This window comes from Pseudorasbora parva, chromosome 10 (genome assembly GCF_024679245.1).
Source record: "Pseudorasbora parva isolate DD20220531a chromosome 10, ASM2467924v1, whole genome shotgun sequence".
Taxonomy (NCBI): domain Eukaryota; kingdom Metazoa; phylum Chordata; class Actinopteri; order Cypriniformes; family Gobionidae; genus Pseudorasbora; species Pseudorasbora parva.
In genome coordinates, this window is record NC_090181.1 from 34,403,212 (window position 1) to 34,423,971 (window position 20,760).

Genomic DNA, 20,760 nt, shown 5'->3' on the forward strand with positions numbered 1-20,760 from the left:
CACTTGTTATCGCAAATGAGTATAATGAATTCATGTCGGCCATTTGTTCCCAGACACGTCCCCTCGGCTCCGGCCGGCTCGAGTTTCATCAACGGCTGTCAGTCGAGGCCTCAATCCCGCCGCACTAATAGAGAGAAATAGTACCGCAGTGAGTGGATAGACAATAAAAGCAAACTTAACCAACCTTCAAGCAAGACAAAATTCGATGTCAGCAGACTGACGCTAGTCATATTATACAGGAAAAAAGATCATGATGAAGGATCCTGTTTTGCATTCTGCTTGACGTGTTCGTTATTTCAAATACGTCTAAATTACCCGAGACTGAAATGCATTGGTTTGAGTCGGGCTGTCAGTGACCTTCCATAAAGCTTGTCGTTAAAGGATGCTTATTTTTAATTATTTTTCTCTTTAAGACAAAAAAACTGACAGTGTTTTCAAAATGAGACTAATGTGTTACGAACGGCAGACGTCCTCTTTACCGCGCTAAAGCAAACAAATGGCAGCAAAGTGATAACATTGCCATCAATGGGGACATTTTCTCATTAGCGCCTGTAAATGAAAGCAAGCGGCATGGATGTATAATGAAAAATACGACTCTATGCATCTGTGTGTGTGTGCGGCCAGTCGATTGTGTGTGTAATGAACAGGCCTGTCACCTGTCTGCTCCCCATTACTAGCTGATGAGACACTAACTCTGCGTTTGGCGCTCGCGCGTGCCCGTCCCAGAACTGACTTAATGCGGTTAGCACTTGCCAAAGAACAGGAGTTCCTTATTCCTAATCATGGAGAAAGTATTGATATTATATCTGCGCCGTCACATTCAATCAGCCAGACGGGACCCGGAGGATGAGGCCCCGGGGCCCCACGCTGCGGCGAGCTGATCAAAGGTGCCGGGCAGAAGTGGAGATGGACTCTGACTCGATTGCTGCCGCAGATATTCAGTCTGGCTTCCATTTAGTCTAATTCTCCCGTGAAATTCCTTTAATAGGAACGTGGTTTGGAGTTGAAGGTGTTTTTGAAAGGGCTTCTAGCGCTGAAAAAGACAATAATAGCTAAGACAAAGAAGAAGATCTAGCATGGTTATTAGTGGTACTTCCACTATCGAGTATTACTATTACTTGTGGCTCAATACTCGAGGTTAGTGACCCCAAAAGAGACATCAACACATAAATCCCACATAGTTTATGCTACAGAAATGAATACCTCAAATCATGTAATTTTTGTGAGGAGATATAACTTAGCAATTCGCTAAGTTAACAACATAAAACTCTAAACATAAAAATACATAATTCACAATGTCGAATAAAAAAATGGTGAACTATATACTAGATTGAATTAATTAACTTCATTACTTCTTTTTTTATTATCATTATTATAAGGAGTAAAATGTGTATACTTGTAAATATTAAATGTAGTTTATTCCTTTGATGATCCTTACTCCATTAGTCTGTGAGGACTCTTTGATGAACAGAAAGTTCAAAAGAACAGCATTAATTTGAAACAGAAATATTTTGTAACATTACAACATTTATTTACTGTCACTTTTGATCAATGCAATGAATCCTTGATGAATAAAAGCATTCATTTTATTTTATTTTGATCTTACTGGCCCCAAACTTTCGAACAGTAGAATATATATTTCATACAAGATATCTTATAAGAAAGCATAATGTTTTGTAACATATATAATGTTTAGGTAGCATATGCCGCCTAGGTAGGAAGCTCCCTAGGTTTTGAAACAGAACTTATATTTTTAGATATAACAAATCTGCAGCCTTCCAGCTCAGGATACAATGAATTCTGTAAGTAAAACGACTGTTAACTAATGACCAAAGTTGGCATGCGGAGCCCGTCATCTCTCCTCTCCCTGACAGGAAATGTCCAACCCTCGGGTTTTAATATCATGAAGGCACACTATTAAAGGGAAGACAGTTATTAATGAAAGAAGTGAAATTGGCAGCCAACTACTCTGAACCGTCTGACCAAGGAAGGTTAAGATACAATAGAGTCTAATTTTAGACGACTCCACTCCCCCTAGCAAGTAAAGAACTTAATGCTTTTTATTCAGTGGAAGATAGACATTTTTATGATGACATTTTAAAGGGTGACCATACCTGTTACCCATAACGAAGTGTCTCACTATCTCTCCCTTTACACATACTTCAGCCTTTTATTGGCATCAGGAATCTACAGTGAACAGACACATTCCAGCAGTTCCCGCCGTGAGGCACTACATAAAGATTTAGTATATATAGATAAACTGCCAAACTGAGGTTAAATTAAAACACAATAATCTGGGGTGAATTGATCAAAATCACTAAATGCTGAGTTTCTGGGGCAATCACAAACCCTTGACCTTTCTGAAATATTACACAACAAACAAGCACAAATAACATGCCAGTGTAAGATTACAGCAGCTGGCCACAAAAAAGAGCCTTCCAATGACTAAAAGCCATTATCTATGATAAAAATCGCTGTCACACTCAACCTTGAGTGGGTTACTGGTTCTAATTAAATACAGTCTTGTTCAAAATAATAGCAGTACAATGTGACTAACCAGAATAATCAAGGTTTTTAGTATATTTTTTATTGCTACGTGGCAAAAAAGTTACCAGTAGGTTCAGTAGATTCTCAGAAAACAAATGAGACCCAGCATTCATGATATGCACGCTCTTAAGGCTGTGCAATTGGGCAATTAGTTGAAAGGGGTGTGTTAAAAAAAATAGCAGTGTCTACCTTTGACTGTACAAACTCAAAACTATTTTGTACAAACATTTTTTTTCTTCTGGGATTTAGCAATCCTGTGAATCACTAAACTAATATTTAGTTGTATGACCACAGTTTTTTAAAACTGCTTGACATCTGTGTGGCATGGAGTCAACCAACTTGTGGCACCTCTCAGCTGTTATTCCACTCCATGATTCTTTAACAACATTCCACAATTCATTCACATTTCTTGGTTTTGCTTCAGAAACAGCATTTTTGATATCACCCCACAAGTTCTCAATTGGATTAAGGTCTGGAGATTGGGCTGGCCACTCCATAACATTAATTTTGTTGGTTTGGAACCAAGACTTTGCCCGTTTACTAGTGTGTTTTGGGTCATTGTCTTGTTGAAACAACCGTTTCAAGGGCATGTCCTCTTCAGCATAGGGCAACATGACCTCTTCAAGTATTTTAACATATGCTAACTGATCCATGATCCCTGGTATGCGATAAACAGGCCCAACACCATAGTAGGAGAAACATGCCCATATCATGATGCTTGCACCTCCATGCTTCACTGTCTTCACTGTGTACTGTGGCTTGAATTCAGAGTTTGGGGGTCGTCTCACAAACTGCCTGTGGCCCTTGGACCCAAAAAGAACAATTTTACTCTCATCAGTCCACAAAATGTTCCTCCATTTCTCTTTAGGCCAGTTGATGTGTTCTTTGGCAAATTGTAACCTCTTCTGCACATGCCTTTTTTTTAACAGAGGGACTTTGCGGGGGATTCTTGAAAATAGATTAGCTTCACACAGACGTCTTCTAACTGTCACAGTACTTACAGGTAACTCCAGACTGTCTTTGATCATCCTGGAGGTAATCATTGGCTGAGCCTTTGCCATTCTGGTTATTCTTCTATCCATTTTGATGGTTGTCTTCCGTTTTCTTCCACGTCTCTCTGGTTTTGCTCTCCATTTTAAGGCATTGGAGATCATTTTAGCTGAACAGCCTATCATTTTTTGCACCTCTTTATAGGTTTTCCCCTCTCTAATCAACTTTTTAATCAAAGTACGCTGTTCTTCTGAACAATGTCTTGAACGACCCATTTTCCTCAGCTTTCAAATGCATATTCAACAAGTGTTGGCTTCATCCTTATATAGGGGCCACCTGATTCACACCTGTTTCTTCACAAAATTGATGACCTCAATTGAATGCCACACTGCTATTTTTTTGAACACACCCCTTTCAACTAATTCAACTAATTGCCCAATTGGACAGCCTTAAGAGCGTGCATATCATGAATGCTGGGTCTCATTTGTTTTCTGAGAATCTACTGAACCTACTGGTAACTTGTTTGCTACGTAGCAATAAAAAATATACGAAAAACCTTGATTATTCTGGTTAGTCACATTGTACTGCTATTATTTTGAACAATACTGTACATTACTATTTGGCCAGAGGCTAAAGACTACAGCCAGCAGAGGGAGTTATTTCCGCATGTTTTCAACTCTCGCGTCGGGGATGGGAGATCACACTCACAGCACTCAGCTCGCAGCTGCAGCCTCAGGCATTCGTGTTTAAACGGTGCGGCCAGCAGAGCAAAGTAAGTCTTTCAACTTCTCAAACTAATTCCTATTAAAGTTAAGCTTTCAAAGGCATGAACTGAAAACACGGCAGACTGAACATGTGCTGTGAATCTATTCCGTGGACGCGTTTACCTCAGCTCTCATCACAAGTTCATCCATGACTGTCAATATATCTGACTGCTGCAGCATTTTGGACTGTGAGACTCCCTCAGTGGCTAAATCACATATTGAACAGTCAGGTTCAGTTTTTAATTGTAGTGTGTGTTCTCTTACTGAACTGATTTTATGAAAATGAACGCGGTCGCGGTGGGAAATTGATCAGTGATTCAGTACGGTGGCTTTGGGAGTGGCCTCATAGGGCAGCGAAGCATTCTGGGAATTGTTGTCTTTCATCCCCATGAGACAAAAATATGTTTTCTGTCTTTTCTCAGTCTAGAAAGCACTAAATAAAAAAATAATAATTTCACATTTCTACTACATTAATGACCCAGTTTAAATACAGATTCATCTTCCCAGCGCTGACGCACTCCTTTAATGAAGTGGTCAAAATCATGTTTGACCCACTCCATGTCTTCTGACATATTGCATCATATCTTAGGACATATCTTATGATGTGTCCTTTCTTATTCACGCTGTGCACTTTTCATAAATTAAATAAAAATAATATTAGACTATACTATTTAAACATCAATTTGAAACAAAATACATTTTTAATGGCTACAAGTAGTATTGTACACAAAACGTTTGGCTACTGTAGCCTATTTAGAGCATCTGAGCAGAAAATTGCAAACAAAAACTTTATTCATATGACACTAGGCTATTTTACAGTAAACACTTCATAATCTGTCCAAAACAGGCCAAAGAAATCTTGTCTAAAGAGTCTTATGTTTATGACATTTTATGTAGCGTATTTGTTATATTATAGAGCCTTTATTTTACTTCATCACGCACCTGTTAGTGGGTGGGCTATATTAGGCAAACAAACATTTTCTCCTCAAAGTTGATGTGTTAGAATGAAAAATGGGCAAGCGTAAGGATTTGAGCGAGTTTGACAAGGGCCAAATTGTGATGGCTGGACGACTAAGTCAGTGCATCTTGTGGGGTGTTCCCGGTCTGCAGTGGTCAGTATCTATCAAAAGTGGTCCAAGGAAGGAACAGCGGTGGACTGGTGAATAATCTGATCAAAAAAGCTATTGTAGTTTAAATTGCTCAATAAGTTAATGCTGGTTCTGATAGATAGGTGTCAGAATACACAGTGCATTGCAGTTTGTTTCGTACCAGTCAGGGTGCCCATGCTGACCGCTATCCACCACTGAAAGCACCAAGAGTGGGCATGTGAACATCATGACACCCTTTCATGAAAATCCCAGGATTATGCTCCCTTGCCGCAAAGGAAAAACGTTTCAGGAATTGGTTTGAGGAGCACAACGATGAGTTTGAGGTGTTGAAATTCCCCAGATCTCAATCCAATTGAGCATACGTGGGAAGTCCGATCCATGGAGGCTCCACCTCGCATTTTATAGGACTTAAAGTATCTGCTGCTAACATTTTGAAGTCAGATTCCACAGCACACTTTCAGGGGTCTAGTTGAGTACATGCCTTGATTGTCAGGGCTGTTTTGGAAGCCAAATTGAGACCAACACAACATTAGGAAGGTGGTCATAATGTTATGCCTGATCGGTGCACTTAGATAATAAATAAATAACCAAACAAATAATTTCATTACTATTATTATTTTTTTAATTCATAGGAAATTTAGATTTGTACTACTTTTTGTGATTAATTCTCAAACTATAAATTCAAGTCACAGCCTACATTTTTCACATTAAATACAGTAGTTCTCACTCACAAAACTGTCAGAACATTACAGAAGTAAAAAAAAAACTAAAAAACATTTGTGCTGCTTTTTAGTACAGCACACTTTAGGTTTGGCTGCACTGTGGACAGAACAGGAACCTTTTGTTCCTGCCTGAGATGTAGAGAGGTGTAGATCCAGCTCTGCCGCTGATACCTTTCAAGTGCTCTGTGATCGAGGCAAGTCACGCCAGTTAGCCAATTCACGCTTCAAACGCAGACGAAATAGAACAGATCCATGTAATCATTCTCCTTTCTCATTCTTTCCATAGTCCATATACCAAATTCTGCTTACCAAATATTTCCATTCATGTACTATTTTCTCTATAATATCCCTGAGAAATCAATGTGAGCCTTTTTGGCTGCATGTCATCTGATCAAAGGAGAAAGTGAGCTTTATTTGCCCCTCCTGATCATTTAGCCCTGTGTATATTTAAAGCTTTTCCTCACTTATGTTTGTCACTCAGCAGGTGGATGCAATCAGCTCCGCTACCTGTGTTTTGACACGTCTTGATTAATACGCCAAGCTGTTTCTCAGGATTTTAACTCAAATAATTATTTCATATGGATTTTCAGTCAGTGGTTTTGATGTGTGCTTTTTTGCTCTGTATATATTAAAAGGAGCATGGCACAAGAGAAGGAGTTTTTTTTTAAAGAGTGGTTTTCTCCGGTGCAGTTTGACTAAGCAGTTTCATTTTTGTGCATATGCTAAACCCCCAGACTACCTGACATGATTCCGTCATGTCCTCTAGTTTAATTGTGCATTATGGTTTAGTGAAAGCTGTTTTGAAAAAGCATTCTCAGCAAATGCATTAACGCTCTAAAGTGGGCCAATGAACAACTGCAGGCGTACAGGTGTTATGCAAGTTACTGATATGTAGTGCTCAACCAATATAGGTTTTTTGATGGCTGATGTTTGGCAAGTTGTGTGGTATATGGTCAAACAGAGCTGAGAGAACTTAAAATATGGTCTGCTCTGACCCTTCTTGCTGTAAATCAATTAATAAATGAACCAACTAATCACATTTTTCTGTAATTAATCATGATTAATTGCACCTAACATTAAAATTTGAAATTTATTTTAAGATTGCAATATATATTTCCCATTGAATCTCAAACTTAATGTGGAAACAATAAAGACTGTATATTTTAAATATATGTTTAATGGCATGCTATGAATAAAAGCCAGTATCACCTAGCAATATGATACTGATGTCTCTATTAATTGGATTTTTCTGTGAATGAAATGAGTCATTATATAGCCATGCAACATTACAGCATAATTGAAAGCCATTATTTTTAACCTTTAATATGCTGTCTTAACTGTGCAAAATATTTTTGAGGATAGTCCATTTACACTAAATGCTAATAGCCTGCCTTGTCAGCAGAGGCTATTTACAACAACTCTGTCCACTGATGTCTGGTTGGTCCAGACAAAATTACGGAAGACGCTGCATTGTCAAAAGTAATAATAGCGTAGGAGTACGGTGGGAAAGCAAATCGTAGGAGCAAATCGTAGGAGCAAATCGTAGGAGCAAATCGAGTTCAAATCCGCCTCAGCTGAACTTACTCTACTCCCTTTTCCCATCACATATTAGATCGGAAAGGTATTTATTTTCAATAAAAATTAAGAATATATTTGAAAAGTGGATATAAAGTGTCTAACGTGTGTTTAATAAAAAAAAGTGTTTATCTGTTAGGGTTAGGGGTAAGTGTAGGGAGGGCTTTATTGTTTGATAATTTACATTTTATTACACCATGTTATTATTGCACACTGTTTGATGTAAAACAACACTGAGGTGCAAATAGTATCTTCCACAATTTATATAAGTGCACTAAGCACTATCAGTATCTGTGCTTAGTGTAAATAGCATATAATGCTAAAAAAAAATGCTATTTTCACAAAGTGCAAATAGCCGCTACCATATTTTTAAAGCATTAAAAAAAATATATCAATTGCAGAAATTATATTTCCCCATCATTAGTGATTCAAAGTTAAAGCAAGAAAGTTGAGAGGCACTTGGCTTCAGCAAGAGACTGACCATTAAAGGGATAGTTAACCCAAAAATAAAATTACCCCATGATATACTCACCCTCAAGCTATGGAAGCCTGTCTCTGCTGCAACATAAAAAAAATGTGAAAAAAATAATAATAATTGCGACTTTTTATCAATTGCAAATTATAAAGTCAGAATTCTGAGATATAAAATTACATGAAAAAGTCCAAATTCTGACTTCAATTGCGAGTTATAAAGTCCTAATTCTGAGAAATAAACATGCAACTGTGCGATATAAAGTCAAAAGAAAGAAAGAAAGAAAGAAAGTCAGAATTCTGAGATAAAAAGTCATGATTTTTGAATGAGTCATTTTTTTATTTAGTGGCAGAAACGGCCTTCCATACCCTCAAGCCATCCTGGGTTTATATGACATACTTCTTTCAGACGAATACAATCTGAGTCATATTAATAAATGTCCTCTCTAATCCAAGCTTTATAATAGCCTTTATATACGCCCAAAATTTGAAGCCCAAAATAGTGCATCCATCCAATGTAAATACACTTCACGCAGCTCTGATCGGTTAATAAAGGTCTTCTGAAGCAAAGCGATGCATTTGTGTACAAAAAATATCCATAATTAACATGTTATACAGTAAAATATATAGCTTCAGCCAGACTGCTTCCTTATTCAATTTATGGGAAAAGCATAACTGACAAGTATGATGTAGGCCGTAGCGTAAGCGTTTTAAACTGCGAGAGGCGTTACACTTTCTTTGCTTCGGTTCAGAAGGCCTTTATTAGCCCCCTTTATTAGATTTTATTTATGATGGTTGCCCCTTTTTTCGGCTTAAAATTTTGGGCTCCCATTCACTGCCATTATAAAGCTTGTACTGTATTAGCAGGACATCATTTTTAGGGTGTTTTCACATCTATAGAGTGTTTGTTTTGTTCTGAGACAGTGACTTACTTTGTTGCAATGTTGCATACAAGGAAACCTTTCAAAGCGTATTAAAATGTGTTCACGCAATGTTATAATACAGCTAGAGCGGGAATTCGAGGCTTTACTGGGATAGTATCGGCGATATTCAGCGATATTTGATATGCGATATGATATTGCTATTAGAGTGTAAAATCTATTTAAATTATATTTTTAAAAAGTATTTAAAAACTGAGAATTATATTATGTATGTGTTTCACATTCTTACTAGGAATAGAAAGCATTGCTACAACTTCTGAAAGTGACCAGCTTTCAGAAGTATATTGTCATAAATCTGACAATATAATTTTAACATCAATGTAAACAAACAAAAAATGTAATGCATATATTTAAGTACCAAAAACTCTTTGCTTAACTTGGTAATATATAGTTATATCAACCTAAAAACTAACAACCTGAACTAGCTGCAGACGATTATTTTCGTTATTTTAATTTATCTTTGTTACTAAAAATAAAAAAAGTAGTCTTCATATGAATTAAATATACAATGATACACCACAAAGGTTATTCGGCCAAGAGCACTGAGTGATTTTTCTCGTTCTTCTGTCGTTTGACAGACAGCGGTAGGTTTACTGTATTAGCCGCCTGTCACTTTAAGAGCTAATGCCCGGGTCCTGTTGACATACATTCGGCTTCTTTCCCCGACTGATATTGTTCACTTAAAGCATAACTGACTGGGTTTACATGAATACTCATCAGGACAGCCATTTTGACATAACTGTGTGTGTTGACAGTTTTGAGTGTGAAACAAGAAACGAAACAGAACTGGAGGGATCACACGCTTTCAGAGAGGCGCCTTGTGCGGACATTTTGCTGTGTGTGTGTGTGTGTGTGTGTGTGTGTGTGTGTGCGCGTGCGTGTGTGTGTGTGTGTGTGTGTCAGACAGCGCAAGACTGCCAGGAGTTGTTTTAAAAACTCTTTTTAACATCAAGCAAGTCACAAAAGTTGTGTGCCCAGTCGATTCTCTGCTATATGCGTCAACCTAAAGCGTACACTTTTCACAATTTTGAAGTAACCTATTAAAATCATTCAGATATTGCGTGCCGTTGCGATTTGCATATTGCAATATGTACATTTGAGATATTTCTATAATTTCAATATATTGCACAGCCCTAATCTAAACGAACCAAACCAAGGGAGAAAACGCACCAGGTTCCAAAACAAATGCTCAGGTGTGAAATATAACTTTGACTGTATTCTTCTGAATGTCATATACACCTAGGATGGCTTGAGGGTAAGTAAATCTTAGAGTAGTTTGAGTTTTTGGGTGAACTATCCCTTTAAATTATTGGCTAGATTTTTTTTTTATTCATCAACATATAACAGATGCATGGAAATGAGCTGTTTGCCGTTTCCATTGTTCCTTCTTTGACACTGTCTTACAAAATAGCCATGGTAAGTTACAGGTTCAGTTTTCTTGGAGTAACCTGGTGTCAAGTGCCTTGCTGAAGGGGAGAGTGGTGATGGAACACTCGTTGCAGAGTTTAAACGTTCAATCTGTGCAGAGGCGGAAAGTAGTGGAGTATGTTTACTTTCTACTCAAGTAAATCTTTAAGTATATACTTTATCAGTGTTTTTCTTTAGGAAACTTTTACTTCACTGCATTCCAAAGCATAATATATAACGTTATACTTTTTATTGCACAACATTTCATAAATAAAAGTTGTTGTTTTCTTACCTTTAAAACTTAATTACACACAAAATGTAGTACTTTCTTAATTGTACTCAGGTAAAACTTTGAATACTTTTACTTGAATAAAATGATACAGTACTACATTTTTTATGTAAATAAGTATTAAATAATATTCAATATGAAATGTATTGCTGTAAAAAGTACAATATTATGTAAGTAAAAGTTTTCCAAAGAAGAACACTGATAAAGTACATATACTTGAAATACAAAATTACTTGGAAAGTAAAAATCAATCAATCAATCAATCAATCAATCAATCAATCAATCAATCAATCAATCAATCAATCAATCAATCAATCAATCAATCAATCAATCAATCAATCAATCAATCAATCAATCAATCAATCAATCAATCATCCAACAACCAATCAATCAATCAACCAACCAACCAATCAATCAACCAACCAACCAACCAATCAACCAATCAACCAACCAACCAACCAACCAACCAACCAACCAACCAATCAATCAACCAATCAACCAACCAACAACCAATCAATCAATCAACCAATCAATCAATCAATCAATCAACCAACCAACCAACCAACCAACCAACCAACCAACCAACCAATCAATCAATCAATCAATAAATCAATCAATCAATCAATCAATCAATCAATCAATCAATCAATCAATCAATCAATCAATCAATCAACTTTATTTATATAGTGCTTTTACAATGACGATTGCTTCAAAGCAGCTTCACAGTGTTAAACAGGACAATATTGCAACACAATTTGATTTGGCTAGTTTGATTTGTATAGTTTATAGAATTAAATATGACCTAATTAAAAATGTGACTTTTTAAATTTGAAAAATACTTGAATACAGTCCGCCTCTGAATCTGCGGGTTACCAAACCAATGGTCGGTGTGTGGGAAACCTGTCTGAGAACTGTTACCATTTTTGAAATTCCATTTGGTGACACTAGTGGAGCGGAAAAGACAGCATTAACGCTAGGCTACTCCAAGGATCTAAACCTGTGGTAAAAATGACCAGCAGCCATAACATGAAAAAGCTCAATTAAACTCTAGATAAACGCAGCTCTTCATACTCACCTTGAAGTGCTGCAGCTGTTTGGTGGCTTGCGGGTCGTGTTGTGGGTCATCGGTGTCTTGCGTACTGCTCTCACATGGCTGTGCATCTGGTCTGAGATTCAGATTGAAGATGAAGAGCTCGGTTTCTCTCAGCCAGCTCTTTAACTCCTTTATCCGGCTCTCCAGCTGGGTCACCATCCTATTCGTGTCTGGAGATAGAAGTTCACGCTGACTCCGCTGGCCCACACTGGGCTCCACATGCTCCGCCAGGGTTTTCTGATTGGACACAAACAGAGGTGTCACACAAGAGTTCATAAACACCCACAAGAAACAAACATGATAGGATAGCCCAATTTATCAGATTTTATATACCAATTTTACTGTAGTAACATGATATTACAATGATACATAAAAAATGAATACTACAAAAATAAAATAAAACTAAAAATGTTAATAAAATATAAAACAAAAAACCTCAAATAAATATTAAAGACAATATTATACTATATAATATACTATACAAAATAAAATAAAGGGATACAAAATAAAAATAATAAAATAAGGATAATAAATTGTTAGTGAGGACTGATTACAACTGATTACAAGTGTGTTTTGGAAACTATTTTATAGCACTCATGGTGACCACTGACCATTTCATGACTTGAAGGTGCATGATTTTATATGGTCTTTCCGCCAATACATAAATGTTGATCCACTAAACATAAACACAAAATTCATTCAGACGTCAGGCTAGAACAACTTAAATATACTGAACTGCTTTATACACTAATAGTGATTAACTCATATAATTTAGGTTTAATTAAGAAGTGAGATGTGGTGATGACTGCCGTATCCACACCGCTGCTGTACGCCTAAAGTGTCTGATAGCAGACGGTTTCATCTGATGAGTCTGAAGGGGTTAAAATCTCATCGCACAAAGTGGCATTTTAGAGCAACATTCAAATGTTTGTTGAATAGCAAACAATCAGCCGCAAAAACACACCAATGATTTTAGAAATGGGCTCCGCTGAACAATTTTCCCCGACTGACAGCAAGAGAAGCGAGAACCATGCTGAGCTGAGTCTGCCTGTGCGTTTGGGTGTGTGAGTGGGTTTGTGTGTATTCCCACCTGCCTGGCAATCGCACTTTTTAGAGACAGGTTGAACCTTGTATACGGAGATGGCAATTGCAAACACAATACACACCATTATCCAATTAATACACACTGGCTGCTGTAATTGTCTTTCCTTTATGTGTGCCGTGTGTTGGGAAGCTGGAATGGAAACAGATGTGATTATGACGCAGCATTGAAGTGGCTATTTCAGCATGCGGCATCAATTAAGTTCTCAGGGTTTGGCTGCACACATCCGGCCACATCTCCATCCCACGACCTGCCTTTATTAACACATCTGTGTTTCTCTACTGTCAGCACAGTGTTAATAGCAAAGGAAATGGACGGCTCAACTCAATGACAAGGGACATTTTAGCCTTAATGTGAAAATGGGTTCTTCTGGCTGAAAATAAAATGTTGAGGTTTTCTGCTGGGCTGACTAAGGAAAAGTCAGATATCTTAGTGATTTTATGAGACCTTCGTGGTCATAGAGTGTGAAAAACTGCTGTTTTTAAAATTAAATAACTTACTCCACATCTGAAACTACTTTCCTTTTTGGGCGACATCACCAATCCCTCTTACTTTTTTAACCCATCCAACTCATAAAGAGACACTTTTAACAATGAAATTGTACAAAATTGATAGTAAGACTTTTACATTGTTACGATTTCTATTTCAGATAAATGCTGTTCTTTTGAAATTTATGTTGATCAAAGAATACTGAAAAATCTATGGTTTCTTTCCATAAACATATTAAGCAGCAAATAACTGCTTCTTTTTTTTTCTTCAAAATTGATAATAATAAGAAATGGTTCTTAAGCAGGATATTAGAATGATTTCTGAAGGACCATGTGACACAGAAGACTGGAGTAATGAAGCTGAACATTTTGCAATAATATTTACCAATAATATTTCACAATATTACTATTGTATCAAATAAATGAGCCTTGGTGAGCATTAGAGACTTTTATGCTTCACTTTAGTAAAGATAAAAAAGAAAAATGTAAAATCTAGGAAACAAATTAAGAAACCGATGGATTATGTAGATATTCTAACATTAAAAAAAAAAGAAACGTATGGGAGGAAAACTATTTGGACATAACTACCCACATTTATCAGTGCTAATGAATGACATCATAATACAAATTTACATATAAATGTTATATACAGAAACAAAAACTTTTTTTAATTCTGTGGGTCACAGAGAGGATAGGACATGTCGTTAAAAGTTTTATTTAATTCAATCCGGCCCAAAAAGACCAGTTTCATGGACAGCGAGAAGAATTTTTCAACTGCCACTGTTTATTCCTCTCTCTCCTTTTATTTCCCTGTCCTTTCCACTCATCTGAATACAGATGATTTGACTGGCATCAATGGAATCCAGATACAGCCATTGTTTTCTCTGAGTAACAAATGTCTCAGTGGGAGGTGAAGTCAATGCCCTTGGAGGGTCACACAGCAAAAAAACAGGAATTTATTGCCACTTTATTTTGTTCGGGAACAGTTTGCAATCATAAATTCTTCATAAGCAGAATACTTCAGAGAATGGTCTGTCTTCATAAATATATACGACAGGGGACATCAATTTCATTTAATTCACAATTTGTGTCAGCACAGCAGATGCCAATGGCTGACTTGATAGGCTTGTTTAATATGCAATTGAGACGGCATAATGCGCGGTGCAGGGAGCAGCGCCGCTCAGATTGAACTCTCCGCACCGCTGACGGTTTATTCCTGTCGCACACGCCCTAACGAGACGCCACTCATTGCGAAGACGCGTCGCGCACGCTCACGCCAGTCAGAAAGTTTGCCGTGGCCAAGCGCCGGTGAATATTCCTTTTCTGGATAATTCTAATTAATGCTTGATTGCGACAGGGAGGGAAGATGTGAGTTGTTTGACACATTGAAACTCTCCGAAAAAATTCATGTTTCAGATCAAAGGCTGTTATGCTAATGTTAAGGAGCATTGCAGATGCATATCCACGTGGGTGTATGTGTTTACTCTTTATTAGTGAAGATAAATTATTTAGCATTACACCACTGTGAAGAGCTGTATAACTTTACCTTTACAGAAATTGTCAAACTTGTGGATACCCTGCTGGAAAATGCTGCTAAAACTAGATTCTGATGGTAGAAGCTGGTCATCATTTATGAACTGGCTAAGGTGGTCACCCACTGAACTTGACTGAATAACTTTTGTAGCCTATCTAGTTTTAAACGTTGCATGAATCTATATTTAATTTATACAGTGACAATTATGCAATGTATTATGTTTGATTAGGTTATTCAGTTTGTAGGCTACCTGAACCTGAAACTTCAAACACTTCATTCTTAGCATTCTTCTTACTTTATTGCTATATAAAAAAGCAAAACAAAAAAGTCTGCAATTGAAAATACAGGTCCTTCTCAAAAAAATTGCATATTGTGATAAAGTTCCTTATTTTCCATAATGTAATGATAAAAATGAAACTTTTATATATTTTAGATTCATTGCATACCAACTGAAATTTTTCAGGTCTTTTATTGTTTTAATACTGATGATTTTGGCATACAGCTCATGAAAACCCAAAATTCCTATGTCAAAAAATTAGCATATTTCATCCGACCAATAAAAGAAAAGTGTTTTTAATACAAAAAAAAAGTCAACCTTCAAATAATGATGTTCAGTTATGCACTCAATACTTGGTCGGGAATCCTTTTGCAGAAATGACTGCTTCAATGAGGCGTGGCATGGAGGCAATCAGCCTGTGGCACTGCTGAGGTGTTATGGATGCTTCGATATCGGCCTTAAAGGGGTACTTCAGCGCTGGGAAGATGAATCTGTATTTAAACTGGGTCATCAATGCAGTAGAAATGTGAAATTATTTTTGAATTTGGTGTCTTCTAGACTGAGAAAAGACAGAAAATTTATATTTGTCCCATGGGGATAAAAGACTACAATTCCCAGAATGCTTCGCTGCCCTGTGAGGCCATTCCCAAAGCCACCAACTTGTGACTGAGTTGGAGAAGACACTACAATTAAAAACTGATCGTGTCTGTTCAATATAATGAGTGAGTCACCGCGCGAGTCTCACAGCACTGAGCACTAACTGCACGAGTGATGAGAGCTGAGGTAATCGCGACTACATTCGCGGCATACATTCACAACGCGAGTTCAGTCTGGCGCGTTTCAGTTCATGCCTTTGCAAGCTTAACTTTCATAGAAATGAATTTGAGAAGTTAAAAGACTTACATTGCACACCATAGCTCCGTTTAAATGATCCTGTCTGCAAGCTGAGCTCTCCCTGCAAGCTGAGTGTAATCTCCCATCCCCCAATGCCGGATTCAAAACATGCGGAAATGGCTTCCTCTGCTGGCTGTAGTCTTTAGATTCTGGGCAAACATTCCTCCTATGATGCAAAAATCGTCATTTTGCATCATAGGAGGAATTTTTCCAGAAATAAAATGCATAAATCTCTCGTCTCAGGGAGATATGAGGGGGAAAAGCACAATCATTTGAATATTCTCCAGGGTTTCTACTGATACAAAGCCATATGCTAATCGCTGAAGTAACCCTTTAAGCTCATCCATAGTGTTGGGTCTTGCGTCTCTCAATGTTCTCTTCACAATATCCCACAGATTCTCTATAGGGTTCAAGTCAGGAGAGTTGGCAGGCCAATTGAGCACAGTAATACCATGGTCAGTAAACCATTTACCAGTGGTTTTGGCACTGTGAGCAGGTGCCAGGTCGTGCTGAAAAACGAAATCTTCATCTCCATAAAGCTTTTCAGCAGATGGAAGCATGAAGTGCTCCAAAATCTCCTGATAGCTAGCTGCATTGACCCTGCACTTGATAAAACACAGTGGACCAACACCAGCAGCTGACATGGCACCCCAGACCATCACTGACTGTGGGTACTTGACACTGGACTTCAGGCATTTTGGCATTTCCTTCTCCCCAGTCTTCCTCCAGATTCTGGCACCTTGATTTCCGAATGACATGCAAAATTAGCTTTCATCCGAAAAAAGTACTTTGGACCACTGAGCAACAGTCCAGTGCTGCTTCTCTGTAGCCCAAAGTGGCTTGACCTGGGGAATGCGGCACCTGTAGCCCATTTCCTGCACACACCTGTGCACGGTGGCTCTGGATGTTTCTACTCCAGACTCAGTCCACTGCTTCCGCAGGTCCCCCAAGGTCTGGAATCGGTCCTTCTCCACAATCTTCCTCAGGGTCCGTTCACCTCTTTTCGTTGTGCAGCGTTTTTTGCCACACTTTTTCCTTCCCACAGACTTCCACTGAGGTGCCTTGATACAGCACTCTGGGAAAAGCCTATTCGTTCAGAAATTTCTTTCTGTGTCTTACCCTTTCACTTGAGGGTGTCAATGATGGACAGCAGTCAGGTCGGCAGTCTTACCCATGATTGCGGTTTTGAGTAATGAACCAGGCTGGGAGCTTTTAAAAGCCTCAGGAATCTTTTGCAGGTGTTTAGAGTTAATTAGATGACTCAGATGATTAGGTTAATAGCGCGTTTAGAAAACCTTTTCATGATATGCTAATTTTTTGAGACAGGAATTTTGGGTTTTCATGAGCTGTATGCCAAAATCATCAGTATTAAAACAATAAAAGACCTGAAATATTTCAGTTGGAGTGCAATGAATCTAAAATATATGGAAGTTTAATTTTTATCATTACATTATGGAAAATAATTAACTTTATCACACTATGCTAATTTTTTGGACCTGTATTCTAGTGACTGATCATATCTAAATTTTTCAGATGGCCGAATTGAAATTCTCTGAATTAATGCAATTTCATTCACAGAAATTCAATTCGGCCAACTGAAAAATGTAGATGTGATCAGTCACTTGAAAATGTTCAATTGGAGACCTACATTTTTTTACAGTGCTTGTATGCAATAATGTTTTAAATTTATATTAATAGGCAGGCTTGTAGTTTTTGCTGTGGAATATCAGCTGAGAATTGTGGAATTTCACTCCTACTAGTATTGTGGTTGCTAATTTATTGTTACATATTTAATGTTACTCGGTCAAAACAAATTGGCTAAGTATTACACATGATATTCACAGTCTATGGACCCCCCAAAGTAGTCCTGGCCACCCCTCTGCCACCCCATGTATAAAAGTCTAGTTCTGCCACTGTCTATAGGCTGGGTTTTTGTATGCTATATAATGCGATATTTGATACGATATTGCTTTTTTTTATTGTGTAAAATCTATTTAAATTATATTTGAAAATTATACCGTTTATATTTCATATTCTTTCTGCGATATTTTCTTTGACTTTTCACAACGTTTTGAAGTAGCCTATTCCAATCATTCAGATATCGCATGCCGATATGTACATTTGCGATATTTGATCATTTCTATTTATCAGGCAACCCTTATGAAAATATACTACTGTAAAAAAGTTTGAGCAGGGCCGTTCCTTGCTTTCAAAAATTATGTAATTACTAGGGATGCAATTAATAGAATTTTTTTTTCGGTTTTGGCTTCCCACAATTATGAAAACATGATATTGCATTCCATTCCTTTCCCTGAAAGTGGTGTGCTTTCAGCCTTCATAGGTAACATCCAAATCAGTCATGTAACATGACTGTCGTAATATAAAGTCTCCTGCCGGACGTGCTTGATACAAAAAAAAAGCACTTTGAGTTAAAAGCATATTGAGCAGTAAAAGAGACGCTGTTCCTCAGGCGGCGTTCTGTGCACGGGCTCTGAGAGGGAGCGAAACACTGACTACTAAGTAAAGGCTACTTTGCGCTTCAGACATGCATTTACAAAGACAAATAGCCAGTCTTAAAGGGACAGTTTCACCTAAAGATGACAAGTCTGTCATCATTTACTCATTCTCAAGTTGTCCCAAACATGTGTGAATTTCTTTCTTCTGCTGAACACGAAGATATTTTGAAGAATGTCAGAAACCAAACAATTTATGGGCTTATTGACTTTTTTTCATACTATGTTAGGTAACGGGGTCCATCAACTGTTTGGTTTTAAACATTCTTCAACATATATTTATTTTGTGTTTAACCGAAGAAAGAAATGTATACATGTTTAGAAGATCTTGAGGGTGAGTAAATGATGACAGTATTTTTATTTTTGGGTGAACTATCTCTGTGAATATAAACAGTAATCTAACACTTGTCAGTGTATTAGATCTGTGCATTTGTTTGTCACTTATTGTTAATCAAATAATCATTCACTGCTCTTCACTGAATAACTTTAGTAACTGCTTTGCTGCTCAAGAAAGATTTCTTATTATTACTAGGGTCATTTGATTAAAATATTTAATCATGATTAATCGCATGATTGTCACAAGTTAGCCTGCGATTAATTGCAACTTAATCACACATTTTTTCAAATGTTGTAAATGTATCTTAAATTAATATGTTTCAAGTTTTTAATACTCTAATCAACATGGGTATGGACAAATATGCATGCTTTATGCAAATGTACATTTGTTATTAGTGAAACCATACTCAGAGCATGAAGACTAGACATGTATCAAAGGTCACAGATGTTTTTCAAAGAACTAGTTCATGTCTCTTAAGCCTAAGCTTAAAAATTAAGAACAAGAAGTGATTATAAAGAATATAAATAAAGGGAGTTTTTACACTGGCAGTTTAGTACAGGCATAGTTTTTATGAAAAATTGGTAATGTGAAAGCTGTCATGGTGACCTGGGAGCGCACCAGTACCACATAATGCCTGGGAGAGGTCCTATTCCACGAGTACGAATATAGTGTGGCCCCTTTAAGAGCTGCGCGCTATCTATTGAACTGCCGGTATTGTGTATGTGTGTGTGTGTGTGTGTGTGTGTGTGTGTGTGTGTGAGTGTGTGTGTGTGTGTGTGTGTGTGTGTGTGTGTGTATGTGTGTGTGTGTGTGTGTAGAACTGTGCCGTGATTCACGTGAACAGTGTGATAAACACGGACTCCGGAGCGCTCTTGTTCAGAAAAGTAACTTGCGTATCATTTTAGCCGATTTTAATGTATCTAGTTCAATAAAACACATGTACTGCACTGTAAAAAAATATTTAGACAAAAAGTTACCTGGTTGCCTTAAAATTTTGAGTTAATACAATGAAATTTTTTTGAGATTCGACAACCTTTATTAAAATATTATTAAAAGATTTTGTAAGCATGTAATTGTGTGTGTTTTATTTCTGGTTATGCAGTGAAATGCCAAATAGTGCTATTTTCATGATTTATAAAAAAATGTATGTGGTTCAGATACAAGAATATTTAGAGTTTCTATTTATTAAACAAATTTCCTTCATTGTATCAACTCAATTTTTTTATTTCTATAAACTCAAAATTTTAAGGCAACCAGGTTACTTACTTTTTTAAGTTAAACCAACAAAAACCAACATTTTTACATTTTTTTTACAGTGTGTAATTGGTGATGGTGTTAATGAATTTCCTCGGATATGAGAGACAGTGAGCTTGCATTCGCGCATCGCGCTCGGACTGCAGAGAATGTGCTCAGTGAAAAAAAAAGGACTTTTCTTTCAACCTGGAGTCTAATAAAAGTTAAACAGAAAATATGGTAGCTTATGTAACTGCACTTGTTTCAGAATAGTAATGTTAATTTTAACCCTTTTCTTTCCCTATTAATGTTTACTGCTGCATCCTTTACCTCTATGGCTGATCCCAATTTCTCCAACTATGGACTAGGCCCCGGATCAAACAGAAAATGCACGGCGTTAATCGCGCATTAATAAAATTAGTGCTGTTAAAATGAATTTGCGTTAACGAGTTAATTTTGACAGCCCTAATTATT

General features: G+C 37.2%; 1 protein-coding gene across 2 annotated transcripts in view; it reads right to left on the bottom strand.

Moving 5' to 3' along the window:
• Positions 1-20,760, bottom strand: part of akap6 (A kinase (PRKA) anchor protein 6) — a 249,859-nt gene that overhangs the window by 19,749 nt on the left and 209,350 nt on the right. For both annotated transcript variants that reach the window (XM_067455963.1, XM_067455962.1), the window contains exon 11: positions 11,891-12,145. In XM_067455963.1, coding sequence (XP_067312064.1) covers positions 11,891-12,145 — 255 coding nt within the window. The remainder of the gene's footprint in view (positions 1-11,890; positions 12,146-20,760) is intronic.